The sequence below is a fragment of the Littorina saxatilis genome, linkage group LG5 (assembly GCF_037325665.1).
Source record: "Littorina saxatilis isolate snail1 linkage group LG5, US_GU_Lsax_2.0, whole genome shotgun sequence".
In the NCBI taxonomy this organism is placed as follows: Eukaryota; Metazoa; Mollusca; class Gastropoda; order Littorinimorpha; family Littorinidae; genus Littorina; species Littorina saxatilis.
The window spans coordinates 29,938,942-29,962,746 of record NC_090249.1 but is presented as its reverse complement, the minus strand read 5'-3'; the positions used below and the strand labels follow the sequence as shown (position 1 = coordinate 29,962,746).

The window sequence follows — 23,805 nt, the reverse complement described above, 5'->3', positions numbered from 1 at the left end:
CGCGATATAAGCCTCATTGATTGATTGATTGATTTAGGAGGCCAGCACACGTCTTCTCTGATCCATTTCATAAAGTCTGCATTCATGGTCCGTTCTTGATCATGCAGCTGTCTGCACAGATAACAAAACTCTCTCTCTAAGCCTTTTATCAGTCCTTGAGAAACAAACCAGTCTTTCACTTTTAGCATCTCAATGTAGTCATTTAGATCTGCCATGGCAATTAAACACTTAAAAGTTGTTTAACATTGTATTTTATGACAGCCAAAGTTACATCTGTTTTATTGCATTTGACATTTGGGAGCAAATTAACCCTTACACCGGTGCAATTCTGTAACACATGTTACATAGCCACTGGTGAATTAACAGAGAGAAAAATAAAGAAAAACGGTCATAGGTTTTCGCATCCATGGGAGGTAATCGGAACCGACCAAACAGACTGAGCCAGTAGTGAGACATGTGACAACCAGGTGACAGTATATGTTAAGTAGCGCGACAACCAGCCTAAGGGTTAAGTTAAAGCAAATAACTCATTAAAGCTGGCGTCTATTTATGACTATCCAGGGCTACAACATTTGTCTCACGTACCGTGATGCTGGAGGATAGAAACTGTCAAAGTCGATGTTTTAATGAATTCATTTAATTGGACAATGACCTGATGTTTTTGTTGTCTCCGTCTGGGAAGAATTTCAGTCTGTATGGGTGATTTAAGTGAATATACCCCAGGCTTTGATCTTTCTAGCGATTGAAGGAATCACGTCCAACTAGTAATTTTTTTTGTAACCAAGGTCAGCATGAAGTGTGAGAGAAAGAGAGAGAGAGAGTATACAGAACAAGGTACAAGTGTCACTCCACCATTCATTCAAAACCGACACATACTTCAAGGCAGATCACCATTCAGGCCTTTTAATCACCAGCATAAGTATCCACTCTTTCAACAGAGCAGCAGTCTTTGAGTCACCAAAAATCACCAAGGCATTTCACAGAAATAAGATAACCACTCGTAACCTGTCACTAAAACTAAAGTTAACCTTTTCCATTTTGGTATCAAAATCAAGTTGTTTCGTCATTTTCACCTACATTGACCAGTTGCCGTGACCAGTTGACCCGTTTGTTTGAATCGCTAAATACAGGTACAGGTGGACGTTTTAAGTTATTTACCACAAAAAAAAGCTACTTTTACGCAGTGCTCAAGAAGAAAAGTTGCTGAGTATGATTAGCTATCTTCTGTTAAAATGTTGGAGTCCTGTTCACATACATTATCTCAAATCAATACAAAAATGGTCAAATCTATACCCGAAAAGAGCCCCAAGCACTATGTCATATTTTGAAATATTTTTGAACTCCCATGCTTCTTAAAGCCAAGCTCATCAGACAGAGCCTGACCGAGGAATGCAGTGAAGCAGAAAATGTGAGAACAAGAGGCGAAGCCATCAAGGCTCACGTAAGAAATCGACAAACAGTAACACACACACACACACACAGAAAGAGCATAGGTGAAACTGTGCAAGAAAGCGAGACACTAGATCTAGATCTGTCTGTCTGCATGTAGCCTACTTACAGGGACACGACTGCCAACTAGTCTCGGCCCGCTCAAAATAATAATGACCGAGACTTTCAGTACTTCCTTCGCGTGACGTCTAACCCTCTTACGTCATAATGTGACGTCAATGTAATGTGACGTCTTCAAATGTTAGAGTTTCTACCACAGACACACACGCACGCACAGACAGACAAAGTTACGATCGCATAGGCTACACTTACGTGAGCCAAAAACGCCCCCCACTCTACAAAATACTTAAAGCAATCACTAAACACTCAGCCCACCCCCATCCCATTGCTCTCTTTCTTTAAAGTACTTGGGCAGGTCTAACTGTATGCACAAAAGGTAATACAGCACAGAGGCAATCCCTATCAGGTTACTTTTAGGTATTTTCTTCGTTCAATTTCCAGTTACATGTATACATAATCATGAAATCTACAACAAATACAATTCTTGTAATGTACAGCATTTTAAAACTTAAAACACATGAGAAAACCTATGCCATTTACACCAATGTGGAAATCTGAGATTAGCGAACTCATCTGTCTTCACTGAAAGGGTGATTTTGCACATAACTTGCATCTGACATTCTTATACAGTGATCCATTCACAGTAAACAGATGCAGTTCAGTAATAAAATGATGGAATGAAGGATGGAGTAAGTACATATAACACAAAGATAAGTAGAGCTCACAAATAAACTATCCATAAAGAAACAACAGAAGAAACATATCACATGTAATAAATTAATACATTTTAGATTTTTTTTTTTTTAATTTTCAGTAGTCGATGTTAGTGGAGTTTGTAAATTTAAAGGTACATTCCTTCTCGTGTAAGTAAGAGCCTCCTTCAACTTAAACCCATGCCAAAAATCAACAGCCTGCTGCTTCCTCTGCAGAGCGGAAATTTTTTCTTGAATTAATTTTATAAGTGACACCTTTTTCACTCTGCTAGATTGCTAAAACAAAGAATTCCCACTCCGCACAGATTGCAGCCATGCTCCTGATTTTTGGTATACACTGTATTCGAGGGGAAAGATGCTCCATTACTTTTGGAAGATTTGTGGAGATCTGTGGCGGTAATCATGATCATGCAGTCGGGAGGGACGGTACCTTTAAGGTGTATCAGACCTGCTAACCTTTGTGAAGCCTCAAGTGTAACAATTGGAATTTTTGTTTAATTTTCAGTGTAGCAAATGGTGTTTAGTATAGCATTTATGCTTATCTTGCGCAAGAATATACTTTTTTTAAAAATATTATTTAGAAAGCAGGAATGTAATGCCCATTTGAGTATCTCTCAAACCGGCACGGTTGGCCTAGTGGTAAGGCGTCCGCCCCGTGATCGGGAGGTCGTGGGTTCGAACCCCGGCCGGGTCATACCTAAGACTTTAAAATTGGCAATCTAGTGGCTGCTCCGCCTGGCGTCTGGCATTATGGGGTTAGTGCTAGGACTGGTTGGTCCGGTGTCAGAATAATGTGACTGGGTGAGACATGAAGCCTGTGCTGCAACTTCTGTCTTGTGTGTGGCGCACGTTATATGTCAAAGCAGCACCGCCCTGATATGGCCCTTCATGGTCGGCAAACAAACAAACAAAAATTTTAGTATCTATAGTGCCACTTTTCAGAGTAGACAATGCTTTTTGACCCATATTCTGACCGCTACACAGAGTGAGAAGCAGAAATGAGTACCAGGACTCGCAACAAAGAGGGAGCTGACTTGCCTGCTTGTCATTATTTGTTTAAGCATACCAAATTTTAGCTTAGCGTAACAATGTCTGCAACAACGTAGAATACTATGCTGAAAGGGTAACAGTTGGCAGCCCAAACCTGCATGTATAAGTTGTACTTTTTAAATTCTATTTTAACGCATTATAATGTAATCTTTTTTCTTCCTTTTTGTGTGTGTGTCTTTTTTGTATTTGTTTGTTCTTCCTCATATCATAAATCCCACTGTGATACATGTAGAAAACTAAACCCAAGAATTCATAGAGCTCTGGACACACCAGGCACACAACCATCCTTTTAGAGCAGAAAAGCAATAATACTGTACATAATAAATGGAACTTATCTGTATGTGGTTTCTTGCAGCTTAAAATTATCACAAATATGTCAGGCAATTTTACATGCATTGCAATTAAGTATATGCTTGCTTAAAAAAATACCCTGTGAAAAATACAAAATATGGACTCAGAGAATACTGAATGTAATCTGCATTTTCACAGAAGCCATTTTCAAACTTCAGATTTGGTTGGTTGTTTTTCTATGCATCCACACAAACATACCAGGGTATGTGTTGTTAATAAATATAAGTCCCAGAGACCCAAATGCCTACCACGGCAAGTAAAAACACCATAACATTAAAACAGTGATGACTTTTGAGGAAAGTTTTACAGACATTTCCTCCAAATTTACAAATCATTAAAATATGTACATGCAATTACAATTATTCATTCCCATCTTCAACCCCATACACATTTACACAATGTTATAGAAAATGTGCCGTTCTTTTTTAATTTACTGCAATTTTTCTTATAGTTCTGCATGCTCTCTCTCAGTGCACATGCTCACACATAAACATGCATGTTCTATGCATGACCTAGCTTGTGGACAACCACACACTCACTCACACATACATGCTTGCAACCACACACACACACACACACACACACACACACACACACACACACACACACATAGACATACATGCTTGCAACCACACACACACGCACACACACACAAGCACACACACACAAGCATAACCCAGCTGGACATAGTCTTTCAGCATACCACTCAACATACAATCATGTTCCCTCCAGTATACACACACAGGCATGCACTCTCTCTTTCTGCACTACACTATGATACAATCTGCTTCCCAGTTCCAAAGATGATGTATACGACCCAGCCAAACATGCAGACCCCTGCTGTCTGGTTGAACACAGCACTCCAACTTTTGGTGGCCTCCAGTATGTGGCCCGCAATATACACACCCACAAAACCTGAAACACCAGAAAGGGATGTCAGCTCCATGTATTCAACCACAGTACAGTAGTACCTGCGATGAAAGGACACCCTTTGGGCCAGCCGAAACTGTCCCTACATTGCAGGTGACCTTGTCATGACAGGTATATTTTGGTCAAGATATGACAGGCAGGGCGTGGCTACGCAAGACAAGATCAGAGGGGCCTCGAATAAACCACTGTACTCAGCTTTGAATAGGTTTTACACAAGGATTGAATAATTGGGTGAGGGGTAGTCTGGTGTGGGTAATGTAGAAAAGAAGAGTTGTGTTTGTAAATCTTCTGTGTTTAGTGACAGGACATATGACCTTTAGCACAGATCTCCAGTAATAAAAGAAGATAAAAATCACAGCAAACCGATGCATTTCCACATTTTATGTGCACAAGGAAAAGTTGACTCTACTGCCCCCTCCCCCACCCGCCCCCCACTTATTAACTACTACAATATTATCAATTACTTTTCTTGCTTCTTTTTAACAATGCCCATCCTCCTTCATACCCCCAGCCCTAATCAATCTAACGATGTGAAAACACATGTCATAAACATTCTGTAAAATAACAGCTTACCAGGTATTGCTCCCGCCATGTTCATAATACCTGTAACCATAACACAAAGGTGATAAAACACAACAAACTTCACAATTCATTTTTCATGCAATCAAGTAAATTATTAGAATAATGCTTAAGTCACAGAACTAAATCAGGCAACGTCCACAAAATTGGATTTAAAGATAACAGTTTGGTAAGAGGGGTAGGACTGGAGAGTGTGTGTGTGTGTGTGTGTGTGTGTGTGTGTGTGTGTGTGTGTGTGTGTGTGTGTGTGTGTGTGTGATTTTGTTTATGTTTGTGTACATTTGCAATTTCATTCATAACAGAATGATAAAAGACAGCTTATATCAAGGATATATAAATGCATGTGTAAGTGTTATCTATGTTTTGAATGTGTGATTCTTATGAAATGCTGTGATTTTTATGTTTTGTAATATGTGCGCATACGAGCCACACACAAAAATGTCTGTATGTTACACACTCAGTTAATAAAGATGTATTGAATTGAATTGAATTACAGCTATGACAGTCAATGAAAAAAACACAAATGAACATCCAAAACAAACCCAGATAAATAAACAATCTTTTGCATTTTGCACGAGGATCAACCCTCTTAACCACCTCCTCGTTTTCCCTGTAACCCAACCCCGCCCCCTAAATTACCCCCTCCCCCCCACTCACCAAAGACAGAGCCTGCATGGCGCGGCGCGATGTCCTGGGGGTTGACGAGAATGCCGCTGTTGTGGAAGCCGCAACAGGCGACAGCGACAGCCATGCAGGCCAGCGACGCACCGTAACTGCTGCAGTACGTCAGTAGCACCAAAAAGAAGGACGTTCCACAGAGCGCTATCGTCTGCAAACCGGTGATAGAGTTTGAGCATCTAACATGTGAAATGAACACTTTTCGTTCACAGTGAAAAACAGTTACTGTTCTCTGTTTCAGACCACTTTAAGCACAAAATAGAAAGACCTGGTACATAAAAAGTCTACCACACAAAATGAATATTTTCTAAGTGTGTAACACTGACAGTTGTTCCAGTGGGTAAAATTGCAAAATACATGCAACAGGACCTGTGACTTGAGCAAAATCAGGCACTGAAGGCACATCCTGCACTGAACTCAAAGAGGAACCTAGATCCTGCCTAATGTTTTTGAATGCAGTTTCATAAAATTCATAACCGCAGTCTTTGCTGACAAAAAAAACCTCTGACGGTAAAAGCCACAATCAAATTGTACGTTCAGTAGCTCCAATCTGATAATAGTGACAATGCTGCCTGTAAAGAAGAAAATATGGCTTGTACTCACCTCCATTAGTTTGCGCACAAATGTGACACTGTAACCTGTGCAAATAAACAAGAACAGTAAATTACAAAGTAATTAAGAAGTTCGGAACATCAAGGTTTTCAATGATTTCAACTTGTTTACACTGCCAAACTGCATGAATTTTAAATAAAAGCAAGAACTAAGAACTTTTGCCCTTTTACATTTAGTAAAGTTTAGACTAAAAGTTTCCGTAAGACTGGGAATCGAGACGAGGGTAGTGGTGCATGTGTGTGTAGAGGACAGATTTTCCTGAAACTTTACACACGAATTCTCCAAGATGATATCCCCAGATATCATTTTAAAATGTTTCGATTACTGTCTAATTACGTCATATGCGGCTTTAAGTGAAAGTTAAAGCGGAATTGTGATGAACTCACCAAATTGATTGAATTTTTTTTCTTTGACTCAGTCTGGACTAGTATGGGATTGTATTTCAGCTCAAGAAGCTTAAAGGATAATTACTTAGTTTGTTCATTAAAGTTGTCATTAAAATAGATTTTTCACAAAAAGATTAAAAAAATTGATTGCATTGTACATGTGTATTACTTCCTGAATCAAAACATATATAGATATATCATGTTTACTCCGAAAATCTGCTTACAATTACAGAAAATAGGCTATTTGGGTACTATACTACGTTTGCATGCTTCATGGAGACGAGCGTTTATTTTATCTACAAGCTTCTGCAATATCATGAAGTATACACAGGTATTTTTCACCAGAAAATAAATGAAGTGGTAAATATCACCTTTTTTAATCAAATGGTCAGCTAGCCATCCGCTGCCTATAGAACTGGGAATGGTCACTACCCATGGTACTACGTTAAACACCCAGCCCTGAAACACAAATAACAAATGTTTTCATTAAAGTCACTTGCTGTTCAACATTCACAAAAACTTACAAGACTGATAGACAGATCAATACATTCACTCACTAACTTGGGAAAAGAAATGCACTAAACAAATGAATAGGTGGAATGCCTTTCATTGTAAAGTTTGAATAAAATAACAAGTGTATGATTATGAATTGTTTATGTCTGATACAAAAAGTGGTCAAATATATATGTGATTTTTCTCTCCTAATTTTGATAACTAACTGCACAGAGTAAAAGAGAGAGAGAGAGAGAGAGAGAGAGAGAGAGAGAGAGAGAGAGAGAGAGAGAGAGAGAGAGAGAGAGAGAGAGAGAGAGAGAGAGATATATATATATATATAGACAGACAGACAAACAGACAGACGGACAGACAGACAGAGAGAAAACGAGGCATGGACAGAGAGAGAGAAGCTAAACAGGTGCAGCATATAGCATCTTTTCAAGGATTGAACAATGAATGCTTTTACACAGCTTTGCATCATTGATTGATGGTTATAACCATGTCACAGCTAGCTGCCACCTTCAATATACAAAAGTGTCTCAGACAATGAAGTGCGTGCAAGCCTGTTTCACACGTATATATATATGCTTGCATGCAGTTTTAAACAGACAAAATTGCTTTTGTACAACAATCAAAAGCTACAGTCATTAATCATAAACAGACTTCATAATTAGTTTTGTGGGAATCAGTCAGTATTGAAAGACACAGCTGTCAGTATGAACAACAATCAATAATGACATAAGCCGATTGCCGTGACGTTTGTATTAATCTAATAAACACCTTTGCAGGTAGTCGCTGTTGTACAATAAATCTATATCTACCTTTGCATCTGGAAAATTCTCGTGGAAGAATGTTGGTAGCCAGGACAGGAGAATGTAGAAAGCATTGTTTTCACAGAAATGACCGATCAAGAGGGACCTGAAATGTTTGAAAGAGATTTTTTTCTGAAAGCTCCAACAGTCTAAACTTCAACCCTTGCAAACAAACACACGCACACAGTCACACTTGCCCCCACCCCCCCCCCCCCCCCTGTACAGCCAAGCAAGCACAGGCAACCTATCCATCCCCACCACACAAATACACCACAACAAATATTCCTTCCCCATGCCCTTCTTCAAACAATTCTATGAAGCAGCCAGGTAAAAAAAAAAAAAGCATAGCCTTTGGCACAAACTGACCACATGTACCGTACTCAAACAACCCTCCCTTTAAAGACCACATGCACAACAATCTGAGAAAGCCAGGTCTTAAAGGAGAAGGAGGCTTAAAATTGGAGTTGAATTGACATTAAGAACAGAATATCTGAGATATCAGTGAAGTATTAAATCACCGGTCTTAAAAAAGGAAGTGTGTGGGCGTAAGTGTGTCCATGTGTGTTAAATTAGTGGAAAGTCTGAAACCAGGGGGTATTCCCAGAGGGAAGTCTTATATAAATAAGGGGGGCTTAAAGGAGGGGTTCCACTGTACTAGCCCATCTACTCATACACTCACCAAAAAGCTGACTTTGTGAAGAGAGTGATCCAGGGCACGGACTGTGAGTCCTTGGCCCCCATACTGACCACTGGACTCCCGTTTGGACCCAAGTTGATGTAACGCTGGCGGTGACGGGCGACAAGGAAGTAACGCATGCACAGCATCCACAGTATCCCACACATACCTGTCATGTAAAAACGATAGTCAAGAACTCTGTAAGAATAATATCTTATGTAGAAAAAGTCAGTCGCATTATGTCTTCTCAGCTGTACTTATATCTGTCGGCAGAAGAAAATATAGAAAGTGTGTGATTGAATCTTGGGCATAAATGGCAGGCCTTAGTATCTTCAGGACTGTACATGTACCTGATGAGTGGGTGAGTGTGTGTGTCTGTGACGTGTGTGTCTGTGCGAGTGTGGTCGCACACGTTTCTTGTGGTTGTCATATGTTAATTTTTGGTATTGTGCAGTCCAAATCGAAGAATACTAACTCCACACAAGGTCCTGGACGTACGTGTGGAGGCTTTCATGATCATGCAAAAAAAAGCAAGACAAAATATTTTCAAAGCACAGGAATCAGTGGTGGAGCGCCAGAATCTCACCTATCACATAGAAGGGCATTCCCCAGCCGTAGCGATCCATCAGGATGGAGCCAATACTTCCAGTAAGCAGCGTGCTGCACTCAACAACAAACACTTCAGGTTTAGGGCCCAAAAGCACTATACTCATATTCACAAACACCAATCTGAAACTTCATCACTGCATATGTGCACATCTAAAAAAGGAAATTTACCCACACTAGGACATGGACATCATAACCCATGCTGTCAGTTTTGCACCAGTACAAAGAAGAAAAAAATTGGGATGATAATACATCTTTTAATTATATACACTGAAAACAACAAGTGAGTGGAACATCAATTTTTTGTCTTGGGTTTTTGTAAATAAATAACCAAAATAAAGAGGCTTACGTGGAAACGTGTCCTTAATGTGCACAATACCATCACTTCCTTAGCAACAAAATCTGTTGGTATCACTACAGTGGTACCCGTGAAGAAAGGACACCCTTGGGACCGGGTAAACGTGTCCCTACATTGCAGGTGGACAAAGGGCCCCCAGAAAGTGTCCTTTCATGGGAGGTGTTCACTCATCAGAGGGGCCTCACATCACAGGTACCACTGTACATGGTTCTGGTTCATATTACGTTGGGTAATTTAAGAAAGGGTCTTAACTTACAACTCTATATAACTTGTTCAATGCATGTCTGCGTGTTATCATTCTTTATGGGTAACTTCAGTAAGCACCAATTTTTCAGAACTAAAATATTTGAATAAAATACGTTTTAAAAACAATCTAAAATAGCTTAAAAGTTAAAGGCATTGGACATTCAATTCTTGAAGTAATAACCTCATTTGTGAAAAGAAAGTGATGTGTAGTTTACAATTCAAATATCATATGATATAAAAAAAAATATTGAGAAAAAGGAATTCTCTAAAAATTATATCTCTGTGATGTTTTCCTGTCATGATAACAATTTTAACATGAACTACGCTTGTGAATATGAACCGGGTCGTTAACTTAAAATAGGAATATGTGCACCTGAGCACAGAGATTAAAACATTTGCAATGGAGGTATGAATCATTGAATGACAGAGAGAAAAAAATTTACTATTTTCATTTTCTTGTACACACTTGAGATACAAAATACCGCAAATAAAAAAAACGTACTGTGCACTAATAAACCTACTGGCAGTTGAAAAATAATTCAAACATTCTTGAGTGAAAACCTATACAGGAGTAAATTTGCCCTCTATTACTTGGTAATAAACTTGCATGATGATCATGTACACCACAACAGATCTGTCCAGACTGTTTCACGGGATAAGGGCATTCTGCCATGTGGACACATACAACAAAACCTGCTTCCTGTCTTCTTTCTTTCTTTATTTGGTGTTTAACGTCGTTTTCAACCACGAAGGGTTATATCGCGACGGGGAAAGGGGGAAGATGGGATAGAGCCACTTGTCAATTGTTTCTTGTTCACAAAAGCACTAATCAAAAATTTGCTCCAGGGGCTTGCAACGTAGTATGACCTTACTGGGAGAATGCAAGTTTCCAGTACAAAGGACTTAACATTTCTTACATACTGCTTGACCAAAATCTTTACAAAAATTGACTATATTCAAAACAAGAAACACTTTACAAGGGTAAAAGGAGAAACAGAATCCGTTAGTCGCCTCTTACGACATGCTGGGGAGCATCGGGTAAATTCTTCCCCCTAACCCGCGGGGGGAGCTTCCTGTGTAGAGCTGACATTTTTTTCTGAATTAATTTCACACAGGTGTTATGCAAATACAAAATTAATTCATACAAATAAAATCTGCACAGAAAGCACCTTTGCTGGTTTTAAATGTTTGGTATGTGTCTACATGGAAGGAAGCTCTTATCAGACATAAAGCTAGTGGATAGATCCCTGATTGCGTACATGACAGCTTACATAACATGAGAAGGAAGGTGTTTTTAAGTAGAAGCAGCTGCAGAAACAAAAGTAACGGGCAGTGAAGAATACCACAGTGCAGTAACGCTTGCCTTTTTTCTAAACCACACTAAAAGCTGGGGAACCTTAAAAGCCTCAGTATAATGACATATGTCAAAAAAGACTGAAATCTCAAGAAATTTCTACATTTCGTGTGCATATACAGTCGAACTCGCTTAAGACGAATCACTGGGGATCGGAAAAAAAGTTCGTCTCAACCAAAATTCGTATTAAGAAAATTGATTGATTTTTTATTTTTATTTTTTATTTTTTTAAGTCTTGTACATTTTATGGTGTTTCAATTTGTTTCTTTCGCAACTTTCATGCTGCTTCACGTTTGGACAATAAAGTGACATATTCAGTTACATGTTCATGTGTGTCTCATGTTGAGTGATGATTGTTGAGTTTGAGTGAGAGTGAGCACACAGATGTTTCATCCAGTTGTTACGTTTTTGGTCACACACACACACACTGACACTGTCCACATTCGCGGTGTTCCTATCATTTGTCCGGAATCACTTACCTTGGCGACGGGTAGCAAACCTTGGCCAATTTAGTTTTTTTTGTTGGTTGCAACATGATGTTCAAATCCAAATCGAAAGCACTGACTGACTGATAAACTATCGCGAACCGGCGAACGCAAACGTTGAGAGTGTGGTTTCCTCTGGCATCTATATTTTTTGGCAATGGCTTCCGTTCAAAACATTGATGTTTCGTTTTTGGTATTCGCGAAGGAAATAAACGTCAGTCAGTCATTCATGTTCAGTGTCTGAGCTATCAATCACTTTGATTCTAAATTTGAAATTGTTTTGTGAGTACAGTGTAATCAGTTTAACTTTATTCAGTGATCGGTTGAGCGATGGTTCAAGCAGTCGACGCAAGGGAAGACTTTGACACATGTATTCAAACTTCTCAAATTCCCATGATATGTCGATCTCGGGACGAGTTTAAAGATTTTGTCATAAGCGTGAGTAAATTGCAGACATTATGCATGCTTGGGAATCCAAAAAGTGCTCGTTATAAGCATAAATTCGTTACAAAGAATTCGTTTCAAGCATTTTTTTTAAGCATGAAGAAAGAGGTATTCAGTTGGGAACTTAAAACTAATACGTTATAAGTCAAAATTCGTAACTAGCGTGTTCGTTTTAGGTGGGTTCGACTGTATATGTATACAGACTGCGCCACATACAGTCTCACTGACAGAAGAAGTCAGACTTTTCATGTCATTGACCTTTCGAAGAATACAACTGACAGTTTAAAACACATGTTTAATATATTAGCTGAAAGATTTTTAAAAAAAAAGGTCAAATATGAATTAATATCCTTCACTGGAAACACACATGTACATACTTATACACGAGCATACACACACACACACACACTCAAATCTTAATTGTGGAATATGTTACCGATGCTAATTGGTCTCAGTGACAATAAAATGAAACCTCCACTTCACAACATTCCATTTTTAAAATATTGTTCAGACGCCTCTTTTTTTAATACAAAATCTCTCACATTTTAAAAACAGAAGAAGCATTGTAATTTTGTTCACAATGCATCTCTGTTCACTTAAAAGGATTATACGTGTTAAGTTTATTGATCAGCGAAACATTTTCATTTTCACAGCTGTGCTTTGTTTGTTTTGAAAACCAGTTTTACATGCACACCACAGAGTATTACTTTTTCCCACGATCAGAGACCAGAAATTGAAACAATGAAAACTTGAGTAACTTCATACAGTGGGGAGGTATTTTCAGATAAAAACTATGTTCGATGAAATTCAGTGTTGGAACACATAATTGGATTCACAACAATTGTGTATGGCCTGCTTTATGAAGAAAATGTTCCGTCAACAAGAGTCAGCTGTGTGAACGGTATTGATTTTTCTACAAAGACACACAATTTTCATTTAATTTAAATGAATGTCATTGTCAGATCAAATGAGACAAATAGCTAAGAGTTAAATAAGAACATGACACAATTTTGTTCCTTACAGGCTGAGAAAGTTAAAATTTGGCTCTTTTTAACCACCTGCTTTGTAATAATTGCTGCCCTTTCTGGTCTCTGATAATCTGTTTGCATTTTCCCACCGCAATTCACATTTCTAAATTTATAACTTTAAAGTGATCAAAAGTCTACATTCCGAGGCAAGCCTAAGACACGACAGAATAATGGCTTGCAAGAATGTGGGTTGGGTTTAAGTGTTGGCAATGATTCAGGACGACAAAATGGATCCAAGAAAACAACGGAGAAAAAAAACTTGTAATGCAATATAATACACCTTACCCACAATGTGAGCCTGCAGCAACAAGACTATACGTCAGCGATCGTTCCTGTTCGTGAACCTTGCGAGATATGATACTGGTCATGCCTGGGTAGTGAAAACCTGGCGAGCAAAAACGGTTAACATACACTTATGCACTGCAGGTGGTCTTTATGTTCCCTTGGGAAATGAAAAGAACATGAAACAGGAAAACAAGGGCTTCAGAGACTGACAGTAGGCAGCCTTTGTTCTGCTTCAGAGCAAATAAGAACTATAGTATTTCTTCCAGAGAAGAAATGATCTAGAATTTTTTTTCGGTACTGAAAGAACCCAGCATTTGCGGAGAAAAAAGGATTGGCTAGGAGAGTTAAGAACTACAGAATACACTGACAAAAGGCAAATTCACTTTTCAACATGTGGGAGAAAAAGCTTGATGATAAGTCCAACCTGCGGCCTTCATCCTCCCTGAGAAAGTGACACATGCCCTCAGAAAAAAAGCCAGTAATATCCTTGACTTAATTGCTGCTGCTTCTAAAATGTCAAAGAAACAGCATAAAAACAAACCAAAGGAAAACTTTGCATTTCAAGAGAGAAACTGGGAACACCCGAGAAAGACACTGCAGATTCCAAGACAACGATTTTGTTAATTTCTCAAAAGAAGCTTGACCGATAGACCAACAACAACTGAAGGCTTGCTGTTTTCACTGACATTTGGACCAATAATAAATTGTTCAGGAAAGACCGATTAACAGTCCTTCGGGGTAGTTTAAGTTAAAACCATTCATCAGTGCAGGAGAAGTCTTGAAGAACTTAGAAGACACGCGGCTGCAGCTAACAACATCAACACTTTAATTACTGTTTGCATATAAACTAAAGCAGATGACGCTGACAATAACAACCAGTCTGCATGGAAATACAGGGCCATAGCTAGTGTGCACAGAATCCACACTGACTGTGAAAAAAGTTGGCTTTGAGAAATTATATTTCTGTCTCTGCTGTCCCCGACTGAACTTGATGACACTAAACCATCAAGAAAAAGACATAAACAGAACAATAAGACATTCAGAAATTACAATGAGAAATAAGTTTTTTTTAAAGTCACAAAAATGTCTCAAAAGAGAAATTGAAGTCAGTGCTCATACCAGGTAGAATGGTTGCATGTGTATCTTGATAACAAACTTTTCAAAGTACTTTTTTTTCAACATAAATTTCAGCCAATATTTCTTTCAAGTTAAACTCTACCCTTTGAGCAGCATAGGTTTAAGGCATCTGCAAGAACAGAACATTCTCAAAGCCTATTCATTCTATTCCTGTTTGGATTAAGTACACGTATAAATTTACGTTTTCAAAGCACTAAAACTGTTTACTCTGTAGATTTAGGGATGCGAGAGGGGGTTAGAAGATGAAGGTACATCCAGCTTTACATACTGTATATCATGTAATTATAAAGTAGTTTAACAGTAGGGGATTGGAAGGTCAAACATGTGTAAGGTAATTTTACAATGTCAATTGAAAAAGTCAACCTCAGCTGCATTTTTTACATGTCCGCTTAAATTTGTTTCTTTTGATCTATTTGCAAGCTGGTGTCAGCTGGCTCGTATATGTGTATAGTTTCACACAATGCAAGCATTAATGCAGTTTGAAAAGTTAGACATATTGATTACATTATGTTCAGGCACAGCTGGAACAACAAGCGCATTATTTTAGCATGAAAAGAATCAGAAAATCCTGCTGGTCCTTTTAGATCCATTGAGGGCAGTAAGAGAGAGAGGGAGGGAAGTGTGAGTTATGACAGAAGAGGTTAATTTTGTATTAGTCAAAGAAGCAAAGCATGTAGTGTTAATTATTAGTCCAATGCCACTTAGTTGTGCACTGCTGAAAAGAAGGAGAGAGAAAAAAGAATTGTGTCCTCATTTCTCCATGGCCAAATGAAAGTGTGCACCGCCCCCAAAAAAGCAATGTCACGATCCAGTACAAATCATGATTGGTGCAGCATTGGTTTACAGGCCAGCCATCACCAGCTGCTGGAGTAATCACCAGTAACCATGGAGAAACAAGGACAAATGTTAACCGCAGCAGTGGGGTCTGATAGCTATAAGTCTGAATCAAATTGATGATTTTTTAATTTTTTTATGCAAGAAGTCCAACTTTACACTGGAGATACATTTTCAACAATCAGAGCCCCACTGCAAAGTTTTTAGTCATGAAGCGGTGTGAGTACAGAGAGGGCCCCTTCTTCATTTTCCACCACAGACTTACCCAAGGTACTGTCCCGAAATGATCAGACCAACGTACGCTGAGCGCTCATTTTGCTCAATATACTGACAGATAGTGCTAGTAATAGCAGGCATCACCGCACCTGCATGACAGGTCATACTTGCAGGCATACAAACATGGAAATGATTTTTTGGCAAAAATGCGACAAAAGAAGTTAGAAAAGTGTCACTCTACAATGGCAGCATGAATATGTATACGTGTATATACATCATGGAAAAGAAACCGAACAGCTCACACATGCATGAACATGAAAAATTACACAAAGGGTGTAGAATTGGCGCAAGTGTGGAAAATGAGAAGAAAAACAAAAAAACAAGACATAACAAACAATGAAAAGGTGAAGAAATGGTTAAACAGCAACAATAACAACATGAACCTATGACAAATGCAACATTTATTTGAAATTCTACGATTACCAATGATTACGCACAGACACCTTATGTACACAGTCACCATGAACCACCACCCAATTTGGTTGGATCAGTTACAACAATGATACACATTAATTTCAGAAGCAGATTTAACCTCAATAACAAAAAAATAAAGCACCTTGTCATTCATTAATTTGTCCCGGCACTGATAGAAGCTTTTTGGGGTGTTTGTTTTTTGTGTTTGTAATTTTTGTAATGTTACTCTAATCACATGTATCAGCATTGGTTAAAGAAAGAAAAACTAATTAATACAAAATAAATGTTCTATTTTTGGGCTTTTGATGTCTTGAAGAATTTACATTTCTTAATTTGCAAAAAAAAGCAGACATGGTACTGAAATATAATGCATGGAGGTTGACATTAACAATAACATTACTCGTAATGCTCCCACCACTCACAATTACTGCAATGTGTATTTCATTGACTGAACTGAGTTCACATCACAAAATGAAATTATAAGATCTATAGAAAAAAAATACAGTACCAAAAAGGGAACAGAGACGGGGGAAAAAAAAGATAGGTAGTTAGAAAGGAAAAGAAAGTGCGTGTGAGTGAGAGAGACAGAGAGAGAGAGGGATAAAGAGAGGGAGAGAGAGAGAGAGAGAGAGAGAGAGAGAGAGAGAGAGAGAGAGAGAGAGAGACACACACACAAAGCAAGTGAGCTCCCTCCCCCCCCCAGCCCCATAGCAGTGAACTTAATAACACAGGTAAGTGTACGTAACCTCTATGTCTTCTGAACAGTTTAACTTCTCTTTTCAACAGAAGTTAAACTTCAAGAGATAACAACTATCAAAGCAGACCACCCCCCTCCCCCCCCCCCCCCCCCCGATCAAAACCACTCAAACAAACAGTATTATCATAAAGACTGAGCGCACACTGGTAATCAAAAATACACTAAATCAATCAGTAGCGTACACACAGTCACAGAAGAATATAAAGTCCTCCTACCTTGACAGATACCCAGAAACACACGTGACAACACCACCATATAGAGAGCGGTGTGTTTATCGGTGGACAGGTAGGCTAGCTGGGGGGTCCAGAAGGTGATCATAGACCACAAACAGGCTGCAATGGGTAAAACAATATCTCCACCGATGCGATCACTCAGGTAGCCGCCCAGGAACTGTGTCATGGTGTAGCCCCAGAAGAATGCTGACAACACTGTACCCTGAATGATCAGATCAAGAAAGCACCTTGCTTCAGGACAAAAAATCTCAAGCAGATAGACTGTGAACATTGCAATTTATTTTAAGAGCATGTAGCGCTGTGTTTTCAGCATACATCTTCCCAAAATATTAATCAACCCTTTCTTGTTAAAAAAACAACAACTGTTTTTTGTTTGTAATTGCGTAATGGGTAATTCAATAGCAGGAGGTGTCACATTCACCATGTCTGCATGTGTAGCATAAATGAATCGGGGTCCAGTAGTATTCACAATTTTACAACTTTTAGAAATAAACATTGAAAATACTAGCTGCATGTGCCTCTTTTTCCTTTTTCTTAAAAATTTTTTTTATAATATATTTATATATTTCTGCACAGTTAGAACATTATTTTGTAAAGACAAATATATTCACACATATCTTTAGTCACAGATTTTATTCTAATTCTAATTAAAAGAAAAACACAAAAGAACACTGACCGACTCTGTCTTGTCCCATTTCATCTCCTCCGCCACAGTCACCACACACATAGGCATGATCGTCCTGGATGCGTACAGCATAGCTGTACCGCAAAACAGCCCTAGCGCCCATTGATGTTTCTCGGACCTGAAAAATGTTATTTGAAAATTGTGAATGTTGCCAATTATAGTGTGACACAATACTACCTGTAAATGAATGTGTACATGTGTGAGCTGCATAACACTGCTTTTCTTTGGTTGCTTTTATAAAATGTTATATAATAATCAATGATATTCAATCACCTCATGTGTTTCAATCTCTCAGCTTTACTTTCCAGATCTAAAGCTCACATTTTGATTTTCTTAATCTAAAATTCAATTTAATCACACTAACTGGAACAACATACTTGAGCATTTAATAATAATAATAATAATAAATGAGCATTTATATAGCGCAACATCATAACTTTACAATTATGCTCTTTGTGCTCGACACATTTAAAATTAAAACACAGTTATACAAGCATTTACATCTACATTCATAGTCAACAACGCTTAATTAAAAGCATACACCATCAAACATACATTACAAAAAATTCTTCCACTAACTAAGTAATAAAAACATGAATAAAATACATGTAGGTAGTGAAAACAAAGAAATACCAGCTGAATACCCTTAATCAAACAGAACATGTTATCAACAATTCTGAAAACAGCCCTTGATGTTTATATATACATTATCACATTATCACTAAAACAACAAATACACTACATGTACTATGATGTAGCCTACTGATGGACTGAGAAAAACAAAATCAGGGGTTGTATTTCTTAAAGAGGTGTGTTTTAAGTGCTCGTTTGAATGCTTGGGGTGACTGAGAGTGGCGGATGTGAAAGGATATCAAACCATATACACTCTCGCTGTCTTACATAATGAGAGGCTATAGTGGGGGACAGATTTGGCTTAGTTTGTTTCTACTTTCAACTTCAAGAGCAGGGATGGCCATATATATATATATCTCAAAATTTTAACTCACCAGCCGAGCTAGTAACTTCAAGAAAGTCACTAGCCTGTCACGTCAGAAATATTGATGGCCCGGTACATACCACAGTTGCAGCACCTGCAGTGTTTATATGGCTTTGAATCTCAATAATATTACAACCAATAGTGTTGCATTAAAATTGACCTGACAGAGCTGAAAGTCCAACAAATGGTGTACTCGCCTTTGGCTAGTTATTCTGAAAATGTACTAGCCAGAGAGCAAACTTTACTAGCCAAACAAACAATTTGTTTCAGCAACTTTACTCGCATTTGGCGAGTAGATGTACATTTCTACTTGCCATGGCGAGTAAAATACTGCCTGAACGGCCTGCCTGAATGTTCACTGGCCAGCCGGGCGAGTTGCTAGGAGGTTTTTACTAGCCCGGCGGATATTTTACTTGACCCTGGCGACCGGGAGGACAATTTGGCTATCCCTGAAGAGAAAAATAAATACAGAGTGGCTCGGGAACCGGCAAGCCTGTTACAGAGCCGGCCCAGGCTCGGGAACCGGCAGTCACCGGTATCTTACAAAATAGACATTCCTAATTTTCACTTGTTAGCGAACTGTGCAATGCCAATTCGTGAGGTCATAGGTTCGAGCCCTGCCATCGCAAGTTATTTTATTTATAAAAAAAATATGTTTAACTTTTTTGTTCCCCTCTTAACTCTCTTTTCTTTTATTTTTTTCTATTCTTCTTTATTCAAAAGCATTTCGGTGATCGAACTGAGATTGTATAACAACAAAGCTCACGAGTCACTGATTCGGCATCAAGTTGATCACCAAATTCGTCCGGGAACTATAATTAGCAACGCTAATGAATCACTGGTCTCGAGGCTAGAAGCAGCATTAAATTACAAAATGCAGTACATAAATCATTAAACATGGAAAAAAAAAGAAGAAAAAAAAACCCAGATTTCCATTAGTAAGTTATGGCAAAACATAAATCTGCTTCGCATCGAGTAACTTCGACTATGTCTGCTTTGACAGAATCTCTGACACATGCAAACTGCATATCTCGCTACGGTCAGTAGCTTATCAGTGATCCCGCTGTTGCCGAAATACAAGTCTTTCTAAAAACAAGAAGAGCAAACGCTCGATCGAGTCACTTTCGCAGTTCTGAATATTATATGAGGCATCAGATGGACAGGAAGAAATTGCTATTCACAACACAATGAGTCACGTTCACATAAAATTTGAGCCCGGTCACTTTTATAGTTTCCGAGAAAAGCCCAACGTTAAGTTGTGTGTTGCCGAACAGAAAAGGCTAGTTATCTCCCTTGTTTTTCTGATAACGTTCGTAAAAGGCTACAGATGTAAATACTTTGATGTAAAGAATAATCCTACAAAGTTTCAATCACATCCGATGAACTTTGTCAAAGATATAAAATGTCTAATTTTTCCTTTGACGCTGACCTGTGACCTTGAAAAAGGTCAAAGGTCAACGAAACCATCGTTAAAGTGTAGAGGTCATTGGAGGTCACGACTAAACAAAATATGAGCCCGATCGCTTTGATAGTTTCCGAGAAAAGTCCAACGTTAAGGTGGTGTCTACGGACGGCCGGCCGGACGGCCGGCCGGACAGACTAACACTGACCGATTACATAGAGTCACTTTTTCTCAAGTGACTCAAAAAACCAAAGACCACGTTTGAATTGAACTTAAGAAGAAATTCTTTAATGAACGACCCGTCAGACTTCGAAAAATAAAGTGGAAAGTGCCGGTCCCCGAGCCTGGGGGCTCCGTAACCGACTCGCCGGATCTCCAGCCACGGCCAAATAAATATTTGAAATTTCTAGTTCTATTTTCAAGTTCTCACATGCCACATGGCTGATATTGACAAATCGAACCACAGTGAGTAAACATCCACTGAATATATATGGAAAACGGTAATCTTGAACTTTAGCGTGTTAAATTCATAGCTCATAATTCAGAGGCATTTAAGTCTCCAAATTTGTAGAACCTGCACTTGTAATCATAACAAGTCATTTTAGATCCCTTTGAAGTTACGGAATGAACTCCGATGAACTGGACGAATGCATTTCGTTTACATGGGTCAAAGAAGGAATTATCCGTACGAGTGGACAAGGGAGACAACTCTTTCGTGTAAATTGATGTCCCATGGTTGACAACGTACGCCATTTTCGGTGCATTTTCGTCGATTGAACAACCAAATTAATTAATTATGCTTAAGTTTGGAGCTCAATCCGTCAATTAATTTAACGACAAATGTTCTTTGGCTTGCTTACATGGACTTGTATCAAAAATAAGTAAAGAATCATAGAATGTCACTGGATTCTGAGCTATGAATTTAACACGCTAAAGTTCAAGATTACCTGGAAAACTTATTAGATTTGCGAACACAAAGCAAAGCGTTCACAGTGTCACTGACAGCAGACACATTTTCTGATTCAGCGGACATCACTTTCAATATTTCTTCAGTTCAGTGAAGCCTGAAGCCAGTGAAGGCTTCCAACAGCGGTAAGAAAGAGTTCTTCTTCTTCTTCCATATTGTGACCACGGTCATTTTGGCTGACCATTATGTCACACTGTGGAGGGTTGCAGATTCCAAAGAGTGAACAAAAAAAAAAAAAAAAAAAAAAAAAACCCTAGCTAGAATCTACTGGGGGCTGGGGAGTTCCTGCACAATGCAGGAACTCGACTCCTGCGCAGTGTAGGAGTCTGGGGTCTGGGGGTGTGAGAGGAGGAGGGATGAAGGGGTCTCGTTCCAGTCCCTGATTGTTCTTGGGAGGAAGCTGTTCTTTCTGTAGTTTGTTCTCGCTGGGATCCGCTTGAATTGCTGTCTCTCTGTGGGGACTCCTCTTCTAGCCCTTGGGGCGAGTAGGTGTAGCTCCTCGCACCTCACATGTGCGGATCCCGATGTGATCTTCTTCAGCATGGAGAGCCTGGCCTCTTTCCTGCGTTCTTCTAGCGAGGGCCACTCTAGTTCGTTGAGCATGTCGTCCACGCTGGCCGTCTGTTTGTGTCTGTTGAGAACAAAACGAGCTGCCCTACGCTGCACTTTTTCAATCTGGCTGACCTCTTTGATCTTGTGCGGGTCCCAGACTGTGCAAGCGTACTCGACTATTGGTCGGACGAGTGATTTGTAGGCTAGTTCTTTTGTCTTTGGAGATCCGATTTTCAGGTTTCTCCTCAGCATGCCTAGTGCACTGTTGGCTTTGGCACACACGTTGTTGATGTGTTTGTCCCAACCTGCATCTTTCTGAATGGTGACGCCCAGGTATTTGATGGCGTCCACCGACTCCAGCTGGTGGTCATGGAGCACGTAGTCGTGGGGCTTGGTTGTTCTGCTTCGAGTCATTGGGAGGGTGTTGCATTTGTCAGGATGGAATGACATTTCCCACTCTTCTTCCCATGCTTCTAAGCTTCGCAGATCGTCCTGGAGACTCTCGTGGTCTTGTTGAGAAGTCACTGGCCTGTTCAGCATGGTGTCGTCTGCAAACAGGCGCGAGCTTGAAGTGACTCTGTCCGGTAGGTCATTGATGTAGGCTAGGAAGAGGCATGGGCCCAGCACAGATCCTTGGGGTACTCCTGACTTGACGTCAGTATAGTCAGACTCTGCCCCTTCCACGACGACTGACTGGCGGCGCCCACTGAGGAAGCTCCCGATCCAGTCGTTGACCTTTCCTCGGACACCATAGTGGTGGAGTTTATGGCACAGTAAACTGTGGTTGACTTTGTCAAATGCCTTGGCAAAATCCATGACAACTATATTAGTCTGGAGGCTTTTTTCTAAGTTGGTTGTGAGTTCCTCAAAGAGTTCAAGCAGTTGGGTTTCACATGAACGACCTTTTCTGAACCCATGTTGTTCTTCGCACAGTATCTTGTTGGACTCGAGATGACTCATGATGCTGCTGACCAGAATGTGCTCCATCACCTTGCACGAAACGCTTGTGAGAGAAATTGGGCGGTAGTTCATTGGGTCATAATGCTCGCCCTTTTTGAATACTGGGGCGACATGGGCAGTCTTCCAGTCATCCGGGACGGACCCTGAGCGGAGTGATTCCTGGAAGATGGTCGTCAGTGCTGGTGAAACTTCGGGTGCGAGCTCTCTGAGGACACGGGGGGATAGGTCGTCTGGGCCAGTTGCTTTGGTGGGATCCAGGTTCAGAAGGAGTTTTTCAACTCCCTTCTTTGAGATGGAGATTTCATCCATGGCGGGAAAAGATTCCTGGTCGCTGGACATGGTGCATTTCGTCTGGAACTCCTCGCTGGTGTAGGTGCGTCCGTCACTGAATGCTTTGTAGAACTGGTCATTCAGGACATTCGCCTTCTGCTTAGAGTCAGTGACTAGGCGCCCCTTGTTTTTCAAAGGAGGTATCCCGGATGAAGTGGAGCGTTGATGTTTCATGTAGGTCCAGAAGCGTTTTGTTGATGGTAGAGAGTCGGCTTCTTCTTTGGAAGGAGTGAAAAGGTTGCTTATGTACTCCCAGTATGCTTTGCGGATGCCCTTCTGTACATCTCTTCTGAGATACTTAACCTCAGTCCTCAGTGCGTCTGTGTTCTGTTTCTTCATCTTTTTGTATTTTCTGTTTTTCTTTCTGATCAGCCTTCTTAGGGATGGTGTGATCCATGGTTGTTTGTCTTTTTTCCTAGGTCTTTTGTGTGGGATGTTCTTCTTCATACAGTTAAGTTAAGTCATACATTCATCAAATTCGTACAACAAATCAAAACAACGTCATCAAGGTAGCAAATCAAGATGATTTTCATTTACCTTGTCCAATACTTTCCCGTCGGAACTGTTTTGTCTTTGATGAGAACCGTGCAAGGTACGTGGACGTCACCACTGCGAATCCCAACGGCCGCCATGTTCTTAGGCGAACAACCACAGAGTGACGTTT

General features: G+C 39.7%; 1 protein-coding gene across 2 annotated transcripts; it reads right to left on the bottom strand.

Annotated features, from left to right (window-relative positions):
- Positions 1 to 301: 301 nt before the first annotated feature.
- On the bottom strand, positions 302 to 23,782 carry LOC138966822 (voltage-gated purine nucleotide uniporter SLC17A9-like). Of its 2 annotated transcripts, none has more exons than XM_070339169.1 (12): positions 23,679 to 23,782; positions 17,925 to 18,051; positions 17,231 to 17,450; positions 15,834 to 15,933; positions 9,378 to 9,451; positions 8,795 to 8,960; positions 8,125 to 8,221; positions 7,180 to 7,267; positions 6,414 to 6,448; positions 5,790 to 5,961; positions 5,127 to 5,156; positions 302 to 4,538 (listed from the first exon to the last, which is right to left on the bottom strand). In XM_070339169.1, exons 1-12 carry the CDS (start codon positions 23,771 to 23,773, stop codon positions 4,396 to 4,398), a joined length of 1,347 nt encoding a protein of 448 aa, XP_070195270.1. In that variant the 5' UTR covers positions 23,774 to 23,782; the 3' UTR covers positions 302 to 4,395. The 2 variants fall into 2 exon arrangements, with proteins under 2 accessions (XP_070195270.1, XP_070195269.1); XM_070339168.1 differs by lacking the exon at positions 15,834 to 15,933 and adding an exon at positions 13,598 to 13,697.
- Positions 23,783 to 23,805: the final 23 nt, after the last annotated feature.

Coding starts and splice junctions, on each gene's coding strand:
- LOC138966822 (XM_070339169.1), bottom strand. CDS start 23,773: ATGGCGGCCGTTGGGATTCGCAGTGGTGACGTCCACGTACCTTGCACG. Junction 9,452..15,833: donor ATTTCGGGACAGTACCTTGG/GTAAGTCTGTGG, acceptor TGTTGAGTGCAG/CACGCTGCTTACTGGAAGTA. Junction 8,961..9,377: donor AATGCCCTTCTATGTGATAG/GTGAGATTCTGG, acceptor TTTACATGACAG/GTATGTGTGGGATACTGTGG.